General features: G+C 36.1%; 1 protein-coding gene across 1 annotated transcript; it reads left to right on the plus strand.

Moving 5' to 3' along the window:
- The first annotated feature begins 512 nt into the window (after positions 1-512).
- Positions 513-18,429, plus strand: LOC134227896 (T-complex protein 1 subunit eta-like). Its single transcript, XM_062709601.1, has 5 exons — positions 513-665; positions 1,143-1,241; positions 2,018-3,134; positions 17,590-17,778; positions 17,875-18,429. Exons 1-5 carry the CDS (start codon positions 663-665, stop codon positions 18,093-18,095), a joined length of 1,629 nt encoding a protein of 542 aa, XP_062565585.1. The 5' UTR covers positions 513-662; the 3' UTR covers positions 18,096-18,429.
- Positions 18,430-19,685: the final 1,256 nt, after the last annotated feature.

The following is a 19,685-nucleotide window of genomic DNA, read 5'->3' on the forward strand; positions in this document are numbered from 1 at the left end:
GCATTGAAATCAAATACGGTCCTCCATCCATCGCCGGCTTTTGATCCACAGCGACAGTTTTATTCCCCATCCTCAGCCAGCCGTAGTTTTTTTCTGCTTCCTTGCACTGCCGCTGGTCATCGTCGTTCCGCTCCTCCTCTTCGGCAACGCATTTCAATCAAATGTGGTTCTCCATCCATCGCCGGCTTCTGATGCACAGCGACCATTGTTGTCCACTCCTGGAGAATCCACAAATTCAGATGCGCTATCTAATACAAAAGAAAATCAATTGAGTTTAAGGCTCAACTTGAATCAAAATTATGAATTACTTTTCATGATTACTGTCGCCATTCAGATACTAAACGTGTTTTCTTTGTGTTCTGATCTGTCACCGCTCTTTACCACAGCGCGAAAAAAAAAACGAAAGAAAACATAGCATTCTTTTTATGCTTCTTGAAGAGAGCATACCTAACATTATCTAACCAGAGTCTAACGCCTCACAAAAAGTGCTTCTGGGTAGGCTTCGATATTTTGTCGATATTTCTTTATCTGTCAAAATCATTCTTCGGTCTTTTCGTTCATGTGTGCTTCTCGCATTTGCATTTTGTAAAATTCGTAAATTATTCCTTTTTAATCGTAAAATTGCCTTTGTCAGGTTAATTTACTAGTGAAAGTTTATCAAAATGGTAAGTAATCTATAAGTTGTTATTGGTACATAAAAAAATATTGATTTGATCAAGTTTTTGAGCGTGAAACTGTTATGAATAATCTCCGTGGAAACATGCTGTTTCGCTACTCTACATTTTGCTGACCGGCCAAATGTTAACTTTTCACTTCTTTTACTGCCGTATTTTATGATTTAAGTGATGATCATTATTATGATAATACAACGAATAGGTTACTTTAATGTGTTACTACTTTGATTTAATTACAAAAGTGCGGTTTCGAACGAAATTTATATTTTTCTGGAATATTCAATTGAAATGTGTGGGCGCACTTACACTATTATAGGAAGCTTCTTCGTCGGTGTTTGAATGATTCATCAATATGCTGGGCCGGCAAACCTGTTTTACGCGTAATCCATTACAAGTCAAATTGATTTACAAAAATACAATATTATCAAATGGAACCTTTAAGAAAGTTATAATTTTCCGTATTTTTAGCAACCTCAAATTGTGCTGCTTAAGGAAGGTACCGACACCTCTCAGGGAAAGCCTCAGCTTATATCCAACATCAACGCCTGCCAATCTATTGTGGATGCCGTAAGTATTACACATTGTTGAAAATAATTACCTACATATTGTTTGTATGTTTCTTTTGGAATAAAACACAGAAAGTATGTTTAGGGAAATGATATAAAAAAATTAGGTAGGTACAACATTAGGTTTTCATCATTGAAAAACAGTTTTTTCGCTAGACACAAGGAAGATGATCAACAGCTGATTTACTATAATAATACTACCTCTATTTATGTAATTGTTCGTATGCGCTTTCAGTCGATAATTGATGCGTATTTCCGTTTGGGAATGGGAAATTCTAAGAATTCTAATTCACTCAAAACTTTCGTTCGTTCGTAAACAAGAATAAGGGTGTATATTAATTGCCGCTTTGGGTTGGGTTTTATTTGAATGGTACAATAAAAGGGTCTGCTAGTTTAGCCCTTAAAAAAGAAAAAAGACAGGATCATCGACTTCGAGTCCAAGCATACGATATCTATGTTTTGAAAGTTAAAAGAACTTTTAACAAAATTATACAATTCAAGCATATTTTTCATTTAGATAACTATGAGGATTCGAAAAATCCTCTGGAGAAAGTTGGCAAACGTTTTCCTTCAAACTTAACCATTTTTCAATAATTGTTTCCACTGACATTTGTCAATGAATAATGAGCGTGTTTTACATCACAGCCCAATTCATTCAAGATCTTTTAAAGAAAAAATATATTAAATCACACATACGACACCGGTATACAAGAGATAAGTTACTTCAGATTGGTTGGATTTTTTGCGTGCTGAACTGACGTATATGTTTATTTGCAGGTGCGTACTACCCTCGGTCCCCGTGGCATGGACAAGCTGATTGTCGAGAACAACGGAAAGGCTACAATTTCAAACGATGGTGCAACTATTATGAAGTTGCTGGACATTGTGCACCCAGCTGCAAAAACGCTGGTTGACATCGCTAAATCTCAGGACGCTGAAGTCGGCGATGGTACCACGAGCGTTGTTATGTTAGCTGGTGAATTCCTGAAGCAGTTGAAACCATTCGTCGAAGAAGGTGTGCATCCTAGAATTATCATCAAGGCAGTGCGGAAAACGCTTAGCTTGTGCATCTCCAGAATCAACGAGTTGGCATTCAAGATCGAGAAACATGACAACGAAAAGCATCGAGCCTTGCTGGAGAAGTGCGCTGCTACGGCAATGAATTCCAAGCTCATTCATCAACAGAAGGATTTCTTCTCCAAAATGGTTGTCGACGCTGTTACTACGTTGGATGTTTTACTGCCTCTGAACATGATTGGAATAAAAAAAGTAACAGGCGGTGCCTTGGAAGAGTCCATGCTGATTGATGGCGTAGCTTTCAAGAAAACATTCTCATATGCAGGCTTTGAAATGCAGCCTAAATCATACGAAAATGTCAAGATTGCTCTTCTTAACATCGAGTTGGAATTAAAAGCTGAGCGTGACAATGCCGAAGTTCGCGTGGACAATGTTCAAGAATATCAGAAGGTCGTTGACGCTGAGTGGCAAATTTTGTACGATAAACTGGAGAAAATTCATAAATCCGGAGCTCAGGTCGTTCTTTCCAAATTGCCCATTGGCGATGTTGCTACCCAATACTTCGCTGATAGGGATATGTTCTGCGCCGGACGTGTTCAAGAAGAGGATCTTAAACGCACATTGAAGGCGTGCGGCGGAGCAGTGATGAGCACAGTTCAGGATATTGACGACAAGGTGCTTGGAACATGTGCCCACTTCGAGGAACGCCAAGTGGGAGGGGAGCGATTCAACATCTTCCAAGGCTGCCCCAATGCGAAAACGTGTACGCTGATTCTACGAGGTGGATCAGAACAATTTTTGGAGGAAACCGATCGATCGTTACACGATGCTATAATGATCGTCAGGCGTACCATTCGGAACGATTCCGTCGTAGCCGGTAAGTGGTATTGTTTTATAAACTTTTATCTTTAAAATGCAGCAGTCCATCTTCCACTCCGTAAAAGTTTCGTGGTTGGGCGTTTATGTTGATTTGCTTTAAAATAGCTTCGATCCTCAAGGACAATTTTGTACATTTATGGCCAGGAAAGTCTAGTCTAGACAATTTCCAACTCGAAAAATTTCCTAGACCGGGCCGAGAATCGAACCCAGCTACCCTCAGCACGGTCTTGCTTTGTAGCCACGCATCTTTCCGCTCGGTTAACGAGGGCCCCAGAAACCATAATCATGACAGAGTCCAAAAATGGCTGCCTAGCCCTCGAGTCGCGTTTTACGGCACAACTGGGGATTAGGATGCAAACATTTGCATGCTCCAACGGAGCAAAGATGAAAAATTGTTTTTTGCTGTTTCTTGCTTTTGGAGATTGCGGCGTGATGTAGGCAGTTTTATGAATTGATTCTAACGCGATCCATTGTTATGTATATCAGGCCTGCCCAACCTTTTCAAGCCACAGGCTAGTTTTAAGAATGATAAGCTTGCTGGCGGGCCAGGAAATATTCGGTAAGGTACAGTGGGGCAAGTGGGTAAAGGAAATCGTATATTTCATGTTCATCAAGTCATAAAAGTGGAATATAATATTGAAAATGATCATATTTATGACATAACGAATCATCTATCTAATCTTTATACTGCCGTTATACGCATAACTGTCCCATGTATATAGGGAATCCCAGCAAACATGGGACAAATATGCGTATGACGGCAGTATATGCCTGTGAACAAGATCTTTGAAAAATACTTTTAGGATACAAAATATTTGGAAAACGAAAAAATCGGTTTCAATTTTTCACTTGCCCCACATGTGGGGTAAGTGAAAAATGATTTTAAAAGAGGATTTTTCAATATAAGAACACATTTTCTGTTCATATATTTCATGCAAATGATAATTATACTGAATAGAATATAACTGTGATCTGTTGTGATGCTTTTTGACACTTCATGAAAGTCAAAGGGCACTAGAGTGCCTCCATTAAATGATTTTTATGTTTTTATGTTTTCTTTACTTGATTTTTTTGAGATCTACTATCTCATCTCCATTTGTGTCTAACACTACTTTCTATTTCAGGTTTATAGTAAGATAATGAACCTTGGCGATAATGCAGAGAAATTATCTTTGAAATATTCATCAAACCTGGAATCATATTATATTTCATTAACAATCCACTTATGATTTCAGTAGAAGAGTCTACATTAACAAATAAATAAATGTTATTAATTTCAACTAAATAAATCATAATTGTTGATATATTTGCAAAAGTAGTGATTCTTGTATTTAAGCTATATAAAAAAACATTTTTTCACGAATTATTTATCAAACATGGATTATTTCAAACACTAACACGTTTGGGTTCCTGATTTAGTATTACCACGTATCACTGTAATAACCAAAAGCCTTAGAATGAGTTCGAATTGGTATCATTTGTTTATATACGCTTAATAGAAATTATTTGTGTTTGGAAAAATAGAGAAATGCATTCAGTGTCGAAAAATTTTCACTTGCCCCACCCATGGTAAAAAAAACAGGCAAAGCAATAAATTTTTTTTTCAAAATTTTTGATGTTCATATCAATATTTTTGTGGCTGGAATTCAAAACTACAAAGAAAACCAACTTATCAATGCACTAATTGAATGTGTTATGTAAACCAACAAAAAAAATATTTGTATTTATTGACACGCAAAACAACTTGTGCAAAAGATAAACTTGAAAGGTTAATAAACTTTTACTCTCGCATGTTGAAATGGCTCATTATTTCATCTTTCACTTATTCAACGCATTGATTTGAATGGCCTTGTATGATTGTGAAGTGAAATTGAATAATTCTGTGCTTCATCAGTGAAATACTTGCGTTTTTTTCACTTACCCCATTTACCCACTTACCCCACTGTACCTTACATATTTTTTATACATTTTAAAAATAACCAAAGTTATTTTTTTCAGAATGGCATTTAGTTTTGCAGAATGGCTAAATTTAAAAGAAAAACTTATTGCGTTTGAAGAATCTTTTTTTGTTGGTTTATTTCCAATGCTCGACGCATATTGATTTTACAATCGGTGATCAAATTTTGCAAGCAGATAAAATGAAGATCAACAATTCTAGCATGATTTTTGAAAACGTCGTATATCCAAATGAGCGACTCTCTTTTATTACGCTATCTTTTACTAATACTGAAGCTAGTTTTGCATTTATTGCAATATTTCCACCTCAGAACGCTAGACAAAGCTTTTTTCTTCAGATCTCTGTTGAAACATCCGATGTAAATGTTAGTAAGGCTTCGTAATAATCAAAAAAGAAAGTAAACAAAGAGAGCCTCTCTTTTGGACTTACAACATTTTCAAAATCACGCGAGAATTTCTTTTTACTGCTTTCATTCTTGATAAAAGTTGTTCACACAGATATGTACTTCTGAGGCCCTCCTCTTCCGTGCGGTAAGACGCGTGGCTACAAAGCAAGACCATGCCGAGGGTATGGGGCTTGGTTCGATTCCCGGTGCCGGTCTAGGCAATTTTCGGATTGGAAATTGTCTCCACTTCCCTGGGCATAAAAGTATCATCGTGCTAGCCTCATGATATACGAATGCAAAAATGGGAACCTGGCTTAGAAACCTCGCAGTTAATAACTGTGGAAGTGCTTTATGAACACTAAGCTGCGAGGAGGTTCTGTCCCATTGTGGGGATGTAATGACAATAAGAAGAAGATGTACTTCTGAAGAGAGAAAATATCTTAGGGGTCGTACACTAATTACGTAAGCACTTACGGAGGGAGGGGGGGGGGGTTTGCCATTTTCTTACGCGCCATATAGGGGAACAGACGGCTTTGGCAGGTTTTGTTCTATTATTGGCAGGGGGGTTTTTGACGACCGAATTTTATGAAATTTGGCCACAATATTCTTTGATATGCAAAGAATGTTTATGCCAAATTTGAGCAAAATCAGTCATAAAAACCCCCCCTGCCAATAATAGAACAAACCTGCCAAAGCCGTCATTCCCCCTAAATAAAAAATGATTTTTATGGGAAAAATCTTACAGGGGGGAGGGGGCTTTTGAAAACCCCAGAAAAATGTGTTACGTAATTAGTGTACGGCCCCTTACAACAGATGTGTCTTTCTAAAATTTAGATTTGAGCTCGTCGTTGCATTGGAGGTCAATTATCTGCATTTGAAACATTTCATATACATTATTTACATCAGTAAACGGTGTTGAGGAACTGTGTCCTCAAAAAATAGCTAATAGGCTTGAAAATGTCTGTCGAAGGGATTCGAGTTTACCTGCATAGGGTATCTGTTCCTATATCAATAACAATAAGACACAGTGCACATAAAATACATTGATTTCTCACCCAATTATCAAGTACCGTGAGAATAATTATGCCCAATTCACATAATTTTTAATTGAGAACAATTTGGTGACTTCGAAAATGAAATGAACATCACATTTATGAAGTATTTAACTAAAAAACATCATCACCACCATGCACCCATTTCAATAACATTCTAAAATAGTTAATCCTATGCCTGTACCTATTTCAATAATACTACTTCCAACATAAACTACGCACACTATTACTCATGTGTATACGTAACGATATGATTGCAGTGATGCCGAATTCTCCAATGTTTTTTTATTTATGTAGGAACAACTGAAATGTTATTAGAAACATAATTACAATATTTCAGTTTTTGTTGCAATTTTCCATCTTATCAGTTCAATTTTATGTTTGTCATAATTTATCTTTTCGATATACCTTATTTTGCAAATATGTCAGTTGAGTTTCACATTAAAAGTTCATGCAAGCCTTTCTGAAATAAAAATCTTAGTCGGCAACCCTTCAGGATACAAGCAAGATGTAAACAGTTTGGAATACGGACAAGGATGATTGAGACATAGTTCGAAATAAACCTATATCAAACTATAGGAAATCGCGTTCTTTTTTCAAATATAATTATAATAATAGTGAAAATGTGATGTGCTTTATGTCTTGTGAAGTGAATTTCATATGTAAACATTTGTTTTAGCTTGAATTTGAGTGGAAAACAACGTTGTGAAAACAGGTGTATCTGCTAGTAGCAATCGAGCAGTGCATCAAACCAACAGATCAGAGGTAGGAGAATGTGTTTTATAGTTTTGTTTCTTATAATTTGAGTCTTGTGAACTGAAATATAGCTTAAACTGAATTTTAAATAATATTATAAACATTGAAAAATGTTGTCCATTCATTATTGTGTACGTTCGATGTGAGATATTTGAAGTGTTGATTCCTGATTTGCAACTTTATGTTCAAGTCATTGAAATGTTTGGTGACGTTCTATAAAGGTCAGGGAATGTAAGATAGCAACATTGCCAATGACAACAACATTGTCCTCTCTTGTAAATGTTGGGACAAATTCAACTCGCAATAGGCGTTTGTCCCAAACTGCAACAGAATAGGACAATGATCGCCTGCCGCGCATTTTGAGAAATAGTCGAGTTTCGACGATGTTTTTGGTTAAATAAGTATCAGTTATTAATGTTTAGACATAAACTTAACCATCCGTTGACATGATTTGTGTTTTACTTCTGAAATAAACAAGTTATCGCACTTTGAAAAGCTCACAACAATTACCTCTCCATGTTTGTTGCAAATAAAATGGAACGCAACATGTCTTTATCCTCTGCAGATGAGGACAAAGAGTTATCGCTATTCTTGATTGTTGCTTGTTTTTTTTTGCATTTTTCAGCGACAATTACATTCCTTGATAAAGGTCAAGCCACTCATCCATTAATATGATTATACAATAAAGCCAGAAATCGTCCATTTTGTAAGCCACGTGCTTTTCCAATATTTTTTTTCAAGAGCACGAGATGGAAGAACCATAACGCGTATGGGGCTGAAATAATGGCAGATCGTTTGCTTAGTTGTGCTGAACAACCATAATTTGCGTTTCGGCACTGTACGAAAACAATTACGCCAGATTTGGGCTTTTGGAAATGTATGTAGATAAACGTGTGGTGAATTTGAAATTCACCACGGGCTTTATTCTACAATCACTTTCCATCATGCAGCGTGGACATTGGTTTTACTTTATCTTGTAAAAATAGTGTGATTTCATTTCGAAGAGAATATAAGGTACTATGCGTTAGTTAACGAACTAACATAACAAATCTATGTATTTTGCTTCCATTTCCGTCAACATAATTTAGAATTATTGGTGGTTGAGTTTCATCGCTTAGGTAAAGTTGATTTTCTTAAAAACGAGCGTCGCTACCAGGGAATCATCGTGTTAGAAATTTTCCAAGTTATGTGCGCAAAGTTAGGATTATAATAAGGGGTCTGCTTTAAAGTTCAATTTACTATTTATTTCAAATTTTTGTACCAAATTTAGTTCTCAAACAATAATATGCTAAAAATACTACAGCTTGGAAACTATTTCAGGCAGATAGCTACTTTGTGTAAGTTGTACGAGTTGATTCAATTTTGCATTTCCTTAACTGCGCAAAGTATGGTGCGTGCACGGTACAAAATAGGGACGTTCCGATACTTCCGATATATCGGAATATCGATATTTTTGTTTCGATGTCCGATATTTTTGTATCGATATTTTGCTTTCAATATATCGGTCATATCGATATTTTTGCTTTCGATATCGATATATTGAATCAGAACAAATGGCATTATATTTTGTGAAAGAAAATACTTCAAAATGAATAGTGTGGGGTGTGCGCTGCCAAATGGTTCTGCATTGACACGCCGTTGGGCAACAACTATCATGCCGCTGGTCCTTGGTTTCATTGCCCACTCGATATTCGAGTGCAGCAACTGACGAAACTTCTGATTCTCTAGTTCTATAAGATTTACGATGTGTTCCAAGTTTTTTAACCACTATTATTTGATGCAATAGGTAGCGGTTGGTTTTTTGTGTGGTTTGCCGGGTGGTGATGCGATTTGGATGAGGCAATTTAAAAGCTATCCTTCTCCAGCCAGCAGGTGGTGTTCATTGGGGTCCTTGATCCGCGGGCAGCCTGGCTTAGAGTTTCCCGAGTCTTTTTTGAGCGCACCTAGCTCATCGATTCCTAACCACTGTCGTCACGTCCTTGGAATTTACTGGCTTCTTCATGTCAGCTTCACTGGAAATGCTGTTGGCGCCGTGCTGTGCTTAATATTTATCCTCACTGTAATGGCCGTAATTCGACGCAAAAAAAGCGAAACACTATCGATGAGCTCCACTTTACAAACAGACTCGGCAGGTTGTGGTAGATAACTTCGGAGCTACAACTTATCATCCGGTTTGGATCGGCATCCATCCGCTTTTGTCGGTGCAGGATTATGGTTGACTCCCTCTGGATTCTGAAAATAATATGATACCTGCTAATAACACAAATTTCCTTAGAGATAGTTCCTCACTTTATCTTACCAGCACGGCAATTCCTATAATCGCGAATTTTCTCCACTAACGGTCAAAATTAGGACGCCATTGTAAGATGACCGCGGCTTGTGAACAGATGACTTTCAAAACCATTAGCATAATTGGAGCACAGAAAATTCTACCAAAAGTGGATGATTATCGTAATAGGGCTTGGGGGATTAAGTTTTCATTTGCATTTAGAACGACAATCTGACGCACAAGAAAAATACTGCAAGTATATGGCAACGTTTTCTGTAACCGAAATATAAACATCACAAAAGTTGATGAAATTCATCCGATAGCTTGTCGATACTGCATTCATTTGTTTTCATCATATTAGATTCTACAGCATGACGTCACGAATGAATTCGGTCCTCGTCGAATGAACTTTTTTGACAGTTCAGTAGTACTTTCGACTGACTCCGACAAGGGTCGAGTTCGTGATTGGTTGACTGCCCCTGAGTCCAACAAGAAGTACTACTGACCTGTCACCAGATTGAGGTTACGTTCAGACGCTGCAGAACCTAATGAAAAAGGAAGGAAGCCTTGAAGCCTTGCAAGCGCAGGAAATGACAAATCATTCATTTGGATGATGATGTTTGGGTTCAGTGTAGGTGCGGGATCAGTACAAAAGGCCGAATCACAAAAGGCCGAACCACAGAAGGCCGAAAATGTTCTAGCATACCACAAAAGGCCGAAAACCCAGAAGGCCGAACCACGAAAGGCCGAATGATACAAAAGGCCGAATCTCAAAAGGCCGAATAACACAAAAGGCCGAATCATTACAAAAAGTTTCAATCTTTCAATTAAGAGAACTTGGAATATTGACAAATTTACGTTTACTTATATTATGCTGCCCTATTAAGAAAAACTTGTCCACGTGTTTTGCAACTACTAGCAGCGATCTTAATCAATCTTATTCAGTTGAGGTATTTAACGTCAGTTCAACGTCGAAGCTCAATCTTTCAATTGAAAGAAGTTGTATGACGGTGTTTACAGAGTCAATTTGATTCCTTATATATTGCATAATAGATCAATCTTCATTGCAGTAATGAAAGCATGAACATACGGATAAATATTATCACTTTAAAGTAACGGAGTAATCCAAGAGCTCTCTTTTTCTTCCTTTGCTGACGTAGTAATCATTATCAGTAGTATTGGGAAAAGTTAAATTCCAAATCTAATGCAAGAGCCTGAGTTAAATTCCACCGGATTCATGGCTCACAGAATCGAATTGCCGATTTGCATCAATGTAGGAGTTGTGCGCTTCATGATGCATGGTTGAGCATTGTGCTAATGATGCGCACTACTCATGATCTAATTGCGACATCAGAAGCTAAACAAAATAGACTTTTTTCAATTATTATGCTTTTGACCAAAAGCTGTATAACTTGCAGTAACGCGGTGTTCCTCAATGCATATCATTTTCTCCCAATTTAAAAGAAACTGACTTCACAAGACTTCACTGAAAAATCACAAAATAATCTGCATATTCTAAATTATATTAAGTATTTGAATAAAAAAAAGTCTGAATAAAATCGGCAGACCAACAAAGTGGACCGGAGCGAGCGCGCGCGCTCCGGCCCACTTTGTTGGTCTGCCGATTTTATTCGACCTTTTGTGGTTTCGGCCTTTTGTGATTCGGCCTTATGTGATTTCGGCCTTTTGTGGTTTCGGCCTTTTGTAATTCGGCCATTCGTGATTCGGCCTTTTGTGATTCGGCCTTTCGTAGTAGACCCGTAGGTGCGTTTGTCAGTAACAAACTCTGTTAATGACAAAGAGTATAGACGAATCCAAGTAAAAATAAGAAGAAGACACACGACGGTGTTAACTTTGACAGATCCTACAGCTCAGCATAGGGAGATCATTTTAAAATGCTTATAATAAAATCTAGACAAAATGTAATTAAAATCTGATTGAAGTATGATACGGAAAAAGTTCCGAACTGTATGATAGATACATTTTTGGAAAATATTCAAAAAATTGAGATAAGCTTTCAGATATGTAATTCAGAACTTTTTCCGTACCGCACATCAATCAGATTTTAATTACATTTTGTCTAGAATTTATTATAAGCATTTTAAAATTATCTCCCTATGCTGAGCTGTAGGATCTGTCAAAGTTAACACCGTCGTGTGTCTTCTTCTTATTTTTACTTGGATTCGTCTATATTGTTAGGCGTTGCCCGAATATTGATTCCCTGGTCGCTACATACAGGTTTTAACAGCTTTCCTCAGGTCTATACCGGTAGTTGTTTTCTTAATTGGGATCAATGCTGCTAAATCCTATGTGATTTAAAGATGACGATTACAAGCAGGTAGAATCATAAGCATGTGGATTTTTACAGTAACGTAATTTTTAAATCTTCTGTGCGAACTTTAACTCTTCACCGTGCTTTGCGAGAAATTTATGCTACTGAGAGAGGCTTTTTCTTTAGAGCACACGATATCGACATGTATTCTTTATCAACTTCTCCGTTCTGGTTTCATCCGTATTACCAAAATCTCAATAACAACAAAACTGGCCCGTGCTGGATTATCCGACTCCGTGCAAGCACAGATTAATTTTTTTAATCAGTAATAACCTACAGAATTTATAAATAAGAAGGAGCTGCTCGAGCCATATAGAAAAGCTTACGGGCCGGGTTGGAAGTATTTTTTTTACTACACGACGCGGGCCACAACAAATAGAGCCAAGGACCGCATCCGACACATGATTTGTAAGGCAGTCACACTTAAATCATTTCACAGATTTCGGTGAATTTTGCTTCAATTCACCGAAATCTCAACAGCAGATTTGTTCGGTAAATATTTCACAAAATTTTCGGCGATTTTTCCTTTGTTCAACTGTCAAAACCACCGAACATCTGTAAAATTATTCACCGAACGGTTCTGCTGTTGAGATTTCGGTGAAATTTCACAGAAATCTGCGATTTATTTTAAGTGTGTTACCATTTTTTTGTAGTTTTATGCATACTGTATCTAACAATGACTAAAACGATCATAAGACAAAATTATATAAGACTTTTAAGTTGAAACAGACAACAACACAGTGACAATAACAGATCTAAAATATAGAAAACAAGTTGTGTTTTAGATTAATTACTCAATTCACAATTATATAAATAACTCAATAAATAATCAACGCCTAACGTATATACAAACAATACTGACATATTCAAATTTACATTTTGACTAGACTTTGTCCTATGTGACTGACCAGACCACATTCCTGAAAGTTTTCAAGAGGATTATGTTAGCTGATTCCCACAGTCCGGTATTCATTTTTAGTCAAAGTAGACCTTGTTCTTCCGGCATAATCACTTGTCAACTTTCAAAAACCCACCCCGATCATAGCAACCCTAAGGGACAAAAAAAAACGTTCTTATTAGTTTTCTAATTCATCATTAACTAATAATAAAAATAATAAAACTGACTCATGTGAATGATGAACAACTCAATGCCAAATTTTCAAAGCGACTCAGCTTTTGTATGCGGGGATGCGAACGATAAATCTGAACGAGAGTCATCAAAAGGTCATCATTAGAATGCTTCTGTTACCTTATGGCAGCAAAATAAAATTTTCATTAAAAATTAGAAATTTTCCATAAACAGTTAGGAAATTGCCAATAAAGAAATCAGGGTATGAGCAATAAATAAACATGAAATTTCCACAAATAAAACAAAATTTCCATAAACAATTAAGAATTTTCCACAAAACAAAAATAAATAAGCACTTTTAAAAGCAAAAATAGCAATTATAAAAGAAGAATTTTCCATAAAGAAATGAAAATGTTCCACAAAAAAATACAAAATTTCCATAAATAAATCAATATTAGCAATAAACAATTACAAAATTTTCCACAAAATAAATATTTTCTTTTTCCATAAAAATAATCAATATAAAAAGCAATAAAAAATAAGAAAATTTCCATAAAAAAATACAAGAAAGCTGATGAAATTTTACATGAACTTTAAACGCTTTTAAAGAAGGGTGATCTATGGAAAAAAAAACACAGTTTGATTGCTTTTTTTTTGTATTTTGTTATGGAAATTTTCTTATTTTTTTTTATTACTCCTTAGTGATAATTTTGTGGAAATTTTTTATTTTTTTATGGAAAATATATATTTATTTTGTAGAAAATTTTGTAATTTTTTATTGCTAATATTGATTTATTTATGGAAATTTTGTATTTTTTTTCGTGGAACATTTTATTTCTTTTATGGAACATTCTTCTTTTATAATTGCAATTTTTGCTTTTAAAAGTGCTTATTTATTTTTGTTTTGTGGACAACTTTTAACTGTTTATGGAAATTTTGTTTTATTTGTGAAAATTTAATATTTATTTATTGCTCATACCCTGATTTCTTTATTGGCAATTTCCTATTTTTTTATGGGAATTTTCTAATTGTTTAGGGGGGAGTATTTATTTAAGTCTGTTGGTCTGCGTGGAACTGCTGTTGGATTCGTCTGAACGACGTTTGAGTTTTTGCCTGGAGAAACGGATGTGTTGTTTTGAGAAATTGGTATTGACCTAATACAATTTTAAAACGATCTCTCTGTGCTTCTTTTGTTTGCTGTGAATTGGGAATATGATTCGAACGCTATTAATGGGACACTGAAAATTTAGAAGAATTACTTCGACACAAGACCTAACTACTGCACACGATGTTCATTGTTGGTCTGTGTCTAAGTAGGGTGAACGTAGGGACGGGTTTAGTCTTGCCAAACTAAGCTACCAAGTAGCTCCAACTGAATACACAAAAAACTTTAGCAAACCGCACCAAGCGGATTTATGACTGCAATAAATACTTGTAATACACAATACAATATTCTTATCTATTTATGTACTTATTTGATAAAAACTATCCCTGATAAAAGAAATGTTTTTGCCTTTCGCGTATACTAAGTATAGGGTTAGGCGGGGCAAGATGGGTCAGGGCCGTTTTTGAGCATCGTGTACATTTTAATGTGGAGATTATGACTTTGTAAGAGGAATAATTTGGTACTACATTATTGTCACTCGATTTGATGATAAATATTTATTTTGGTAGTGTATGGCAAGGTAAAATATTTTTCAGCATTGTTTCTTATGCGAAACACTCTTTCTATAAAACGTGTAATCTCGTCAAGCAAGCAATGTAAAATTTAAACATTTTTAGTAACATAGTAAACGTATTATAAGTAATGTAGGTGATGTTATACTAACTGCGTTGAAATAAATAAATTTGATCGAAAATTAGACATTCTAACATGAACTTCTTCTTCTTCTTATTGGCATTACATCCCCACACTGGGACAGATCCGCCTCGCAGCTTAGTGTTCATTAACCCTTTATAAGGCAGTGGCAACTATATTGCCACCAACAAATTATATTTTTTTCTATTTATTAACAAGAGCTCTGCTTATAATTTCCCATGTAGTGGCTTTATTTGCTTCCTAGTAACACCCCAGATGAATTTGAGCCATAAAAAAATTGAAATGTCAATTTGAGAACAGTTTTTTTACGAACAGATCGTAAGTTTCGAGTGGAAGAAGGATTTTCAGTTATAATTCGTTAAAAAAACGACAAAGATATATTTTTTCCCGTTGGTATCAATTATTTTGAATCTCCTGTGTTAGATTACTACGTGATTAGCGTGAAAAAAGCTTTGCCTTCCAGTATATTTGGTTTTTGGATTTTTGACGAAATTGTGTTTTTTTCCCAATTTGTTTTTTCACTTATAATGCGTTTTCTGACTAGGACTCTTTACCAAAAAATGTAACGTACCTTGATTTGACTGGTTCTACGTAAAACCAAATTTTTAAAAATCTTTTTATATTTTTGTTGTTGCCTGTTTTCCCGCTTGCCGGGCAGTGGCAACTATATTGCCACCAATGTTGTCCCGCTTCGCGAGCAGTGGCAACTATATTGCCACCAATGTTATACCGCTTGGCGGGCAGTGGCAACTATATTGCCACCAATTTTTCAATGTTTCTGAACTGTTTAATGTACAACAAACATACATTTGAGTTTAATACCATGTCAACATTGTGTCCTATTGTTGTTTTTGTTAATTTATTGTTTAGATTCGTCTGCCTTATAAAGGGTTAAGCACTTCCACAGTTATTAACTGCGAGGATTCTAAGCCAAGTTACCATTTCTGCATTCGTATATCATGAGGCTAACACGATGATACTTCTATGCCCAGGGAAGTCGAGACAATTTCCAATCCGAAAATTGCCTAGACCGGCACCGGGAATCGAACCCAGCCACCCTCAGCATGGTCTTGCTTTGTAGCCGCGCGTCTTACCGCACGCATAAGGAGGGCCCCTACATGAACTTACAAATGGGGCAAGATGGGTCAGCACATACTGAAGGGCATAGTTCGTATTCAAAATATATTTTACATTGCTGGTTAAATCATTTTAAGGTTACTTTTGACATAATGGTGTTATTTTGTTTATTGAAAATGTCTATTTTTTGTCTTTAAGAAAGCAATACTCAGACGGCTTGTTTTTTATAAGAATTTGCAGCCTATTTTAAATGTAGAGCAATTTCTTCATCCAAGGCTCAAAAATTATGTTTTATTCAATATAATCATTGACAATAAAGCTATATATCTGTGTGTAATTCAATATTGGAATTTAAAACATTATTACTTGCAGTATTTAAAATTGACTCATCGTGCATCGCTGTTTGACCCCCCAAGTAACAATTTTAGTTTTAAAACGCTCTTGAAGACAATAATTTACTCTTCAAGAGTGTTATAAAACCATCATAAAACCAAAATGTTACTAGGGCCATCTTACCCCGTCATTTTTTGATTGCCAGAAAAATAGACTTTTACTTTAATGACTCGAAATGGAATAAAAAGTGGAGTTTTTGTTATTTCATACTTCTGGCTTACAGATTATGAGCTATTTTTATAAATCCATGTTGAAAAGTGGAATTAAAATGTTTCTGTTTCGAGATATTCAGAGTTCGCCTTAGGCGACCCATCTTGCCCCATCATACCCTATATAAAGGCTACAGGAGGATCACTCCAAAACCGTACTTTTGATAGAAGGCTCGGAGACTAATAGTGTTATATACCAATCGGCTTAGTTCGACGAATTGAGGTGATGTCTGTATGTGTGTATGTATGCATGTATGTGTGTGTACAAAAAAAATGCGAGACACAACTTATCCGATTAGCTTGCATTCGACGCGGAATCCTTTCTTATTTTTTGCTATTAAAAATTGTCCCAATCGGCCATTGCGTTCCGGAGTTATTAAAAAAACATTGCTTTTTTCATTTTTTCCCAAGGGTTCCCCCCTCTTGGAAAAAAAATTCAAAATCGATTTTTTTAAACTGCTGTAATGCTACAATGGTGATTATACAATCAAGCCATGTGGTGAATTTTAAATTCACCACACGGTTTTTTACTTCTATTATCAAGAGTTCAAAACTAGCGCAATAATTTTCGTACAATGCTGAAATTAAATGCTGAAATTTTGCATAAGTAAGCAAACGATCTACGGATGTTTCATACCCATGGGCATTGTGGTTCTCTCAATTCGTGCTCTTGAAAAATCACTAGAAAAAGCACGTGGTTTCCAAGATGGCCGATTTGCGGCTCTGTTGTATAACCACCTTTAATGAACGCAAATAAATGTGAATTGATGGAAATAACTGAATCTATCTCTCTAAAATGCAATTTTGACCTCTCTTATGTGCTTTTCTTTGTTACTCTTGTGTGTTTTCTTGTTTTACAATACACGAGAAAGGTACCATCATCGCTAGGTGGATTATTCTGGGTTTTATTAATTACAACCGCTACACGCTGCTTTGTGCGTCAAATTTGGTAATTTTTTATTGGCGCTTGATGCGAATCAGCCAGAACCGCAACCATATTATTGTAAAATATAAATAGTTTGTGAATATGGGGAACATCGATCAGTGGAACAAACAGGTATCCTATTTTAGTAAAAAATCTCCGTCAATTAAGATTGATTATTTTTTTCTTTCTTTATGTATTATGTTCTATTAGGAGGCGGAGCCATTGAAATGGAACTGTCGAAAATGTTACGTGATTATTCACGCACAATTGCCGGCAAGGAGCAACTGTTGATTGGCGCATTAGCAAAGGCTTTGGAGATCATTCCTCGTCAGTTGTGCGATAATGCCGGTTTCGATGCAACCAATATTTTGAACAAACTACGACAAAAGCATGCACAAGGTAAGATCCAGTTTTAGTTTTTTATTCCTAAAATCGATGACATGTGTACATTTCATCCAAGCATATTTAACTTTGGCTTATTTCGTATTTTTTTAGGTTGTCAATGGTACGGAGTAGATATTTTGAAAGAACATATTGCCGATAATTTCGAAGCATTCGTTTGGGAACCATCGGTGATCAAGATCAACGCTCTGACAGCTGCCTGTGAAGCCTGTTGTATGATCCTGTCGGTAGACGAAACCATCAAGAGCCCAAAATCCGCCGGCGGAGAAATGCCTCAGGCTCCTATGGGACGCGGAATGGGTCGTCCATTCTAAAAAAATATATCCACTACTTAAGTTCATACCGTTACATCATTATCTTTTAGCCCTTGTAACATTTCATTTGACGTCAATTAAAAAATGAATTGTTTGTTGCTACCTTTGTCACATTCATTAATATTATCATTTTATACTAATTCCGGCGATCCAATCACATACATACTCAACTAACATATACACATTCACTTAACTTACGCTTTATCACCAATAATAAACGGCTTTGTGAAAATCTACGAATTGTATTAAATACCACTCTAGAAGAAGATGCTCGTTAGCATTGCTTTAATAATACAATAAATACAAAGTATCGTATTTCTCAACGAAAACTATATGTATCTTGTTGCCCTTTTGTCGATGACGTCCAGAACCAATCGAACCACTTTTCATGTTCCGAACAGTATTCATGAAGAACCTCCCCAACAAACAAGATTTTCCACCATTTTTTTTTATTCACTGGGTTCAGTGGCAACTGAAAACATGACAGAATTACAAAATACTACTAAAGAATTTAAATTACAAATTTTGTTTAGTATGCAAAAAAATCAATTTTATCTTCTTACTGATTTCAATATTTGCTTGTGCGTAGCATTGAGACGAAGGAAACTTTTATGCTGAAGATACTGTGAGCCCGTGGAAGAAGGTACAGGTCGGACTCGATTATCCGGAGTATCGAGTCTATCGCAGTATCGGTGGATTCGATTACCCGGAGTAAAAAAAATCGATACTCCGGATAATCGAGTCCGACCCGTTCCTTCCTTCACGGGCTCACAGTATCTTCAGCATAATCGAATCACTAGAAAAAACATCAAATCAAAATTAAATGACGAAAAAGTTATGTTTTACTGTTTTTACAAAGGTGTAGTCGGAAATTATTTTGGAAAAACCCTGAATAATCCGCCTAACGGTATCGGTGGCTTTCTGGTGCTTAATTGAAAATAGTATTTTTGCCATAACTTTTTAGTCCATTGTCCGACCCAGGCAATTTTAATATGAAATGATGGGACGGCGGACAGAATTCCCATTCGAATCGAACTTGTTGGTTGAGAATAGGTGCCAAAATAATAACTAGACTATTTACGCATTTTTTGTGCAAAATATAGTATTTTGGTCATTATTTCTGAACCTAAAGTTTGGTCTAGTCAATTTTCAATAGAAAGCTATGAAAGTTTTGAGTCAATTGTCCGATCTATCCATTTTCAATGAGAAACAATAAAATGACTCCCCCAGACCTGCAACTGCAACTGCGAAAACTAGTCGCCGCGGTTTTTTCGTTGGGTCGCTGTAGGCAATGTTCCAGTTACTCTTTCACTCCAACGGCGATAGAATCGCATTCGACAAGCGTTAGAATCGCGTCGCGATTTTTCGGTCACGTGTGTTAGGGGGGTCCTTAATAGGACTTTCCATTAAATGCAACCAGTCGTAAGCAAATTGGATAAGGATAAGTGGATAAAATGGGTTAGATTTTGTGCACTCACACATACAGACAGCGCCCCAGTTCACCGATCTTAGATGATCGGTATATAATACTACTAGCTGACCCGGCGAATTTTGTCTCGCCCAAAACTAATCAGTTTCCTGATAATTTTT

The sequence above is a fragment of the Armigeres subalbatus genome, chromosome 3 (genome assembly GCF_024139115.2).
Source record: "Armigeres subalbatus isolate Guangzhou_Male chromosome 3, GZ_Asu_2, whole genome shotgun sequence".
Lineage (NCBI taxonomy): Eukaryota > Metazoa > Arthropoda > Insecta > Diptera > Culicidae > Armigeres > Armigeres subalbatus.

Bases quoted from the DNA above. Each gene is read 5' to 3' on its own strand.
- LOC134227896 (XM_062709601.1), top strand. The intron at 1,242-2,017 runs GTAAGTATTACA...GTTTATTTGCAG, and splicing joins GCCAATCTATTGTGGATGCC to GTGCGTACTACCCTCGGTCC. The intron at 3,135-17,589 runs GTAAGTGGTATT...ATGTTCTATTAG, and splicing joins GAACGATTCCGTCGTAGCCG to GAGGCGGAGCCATTGAAATG.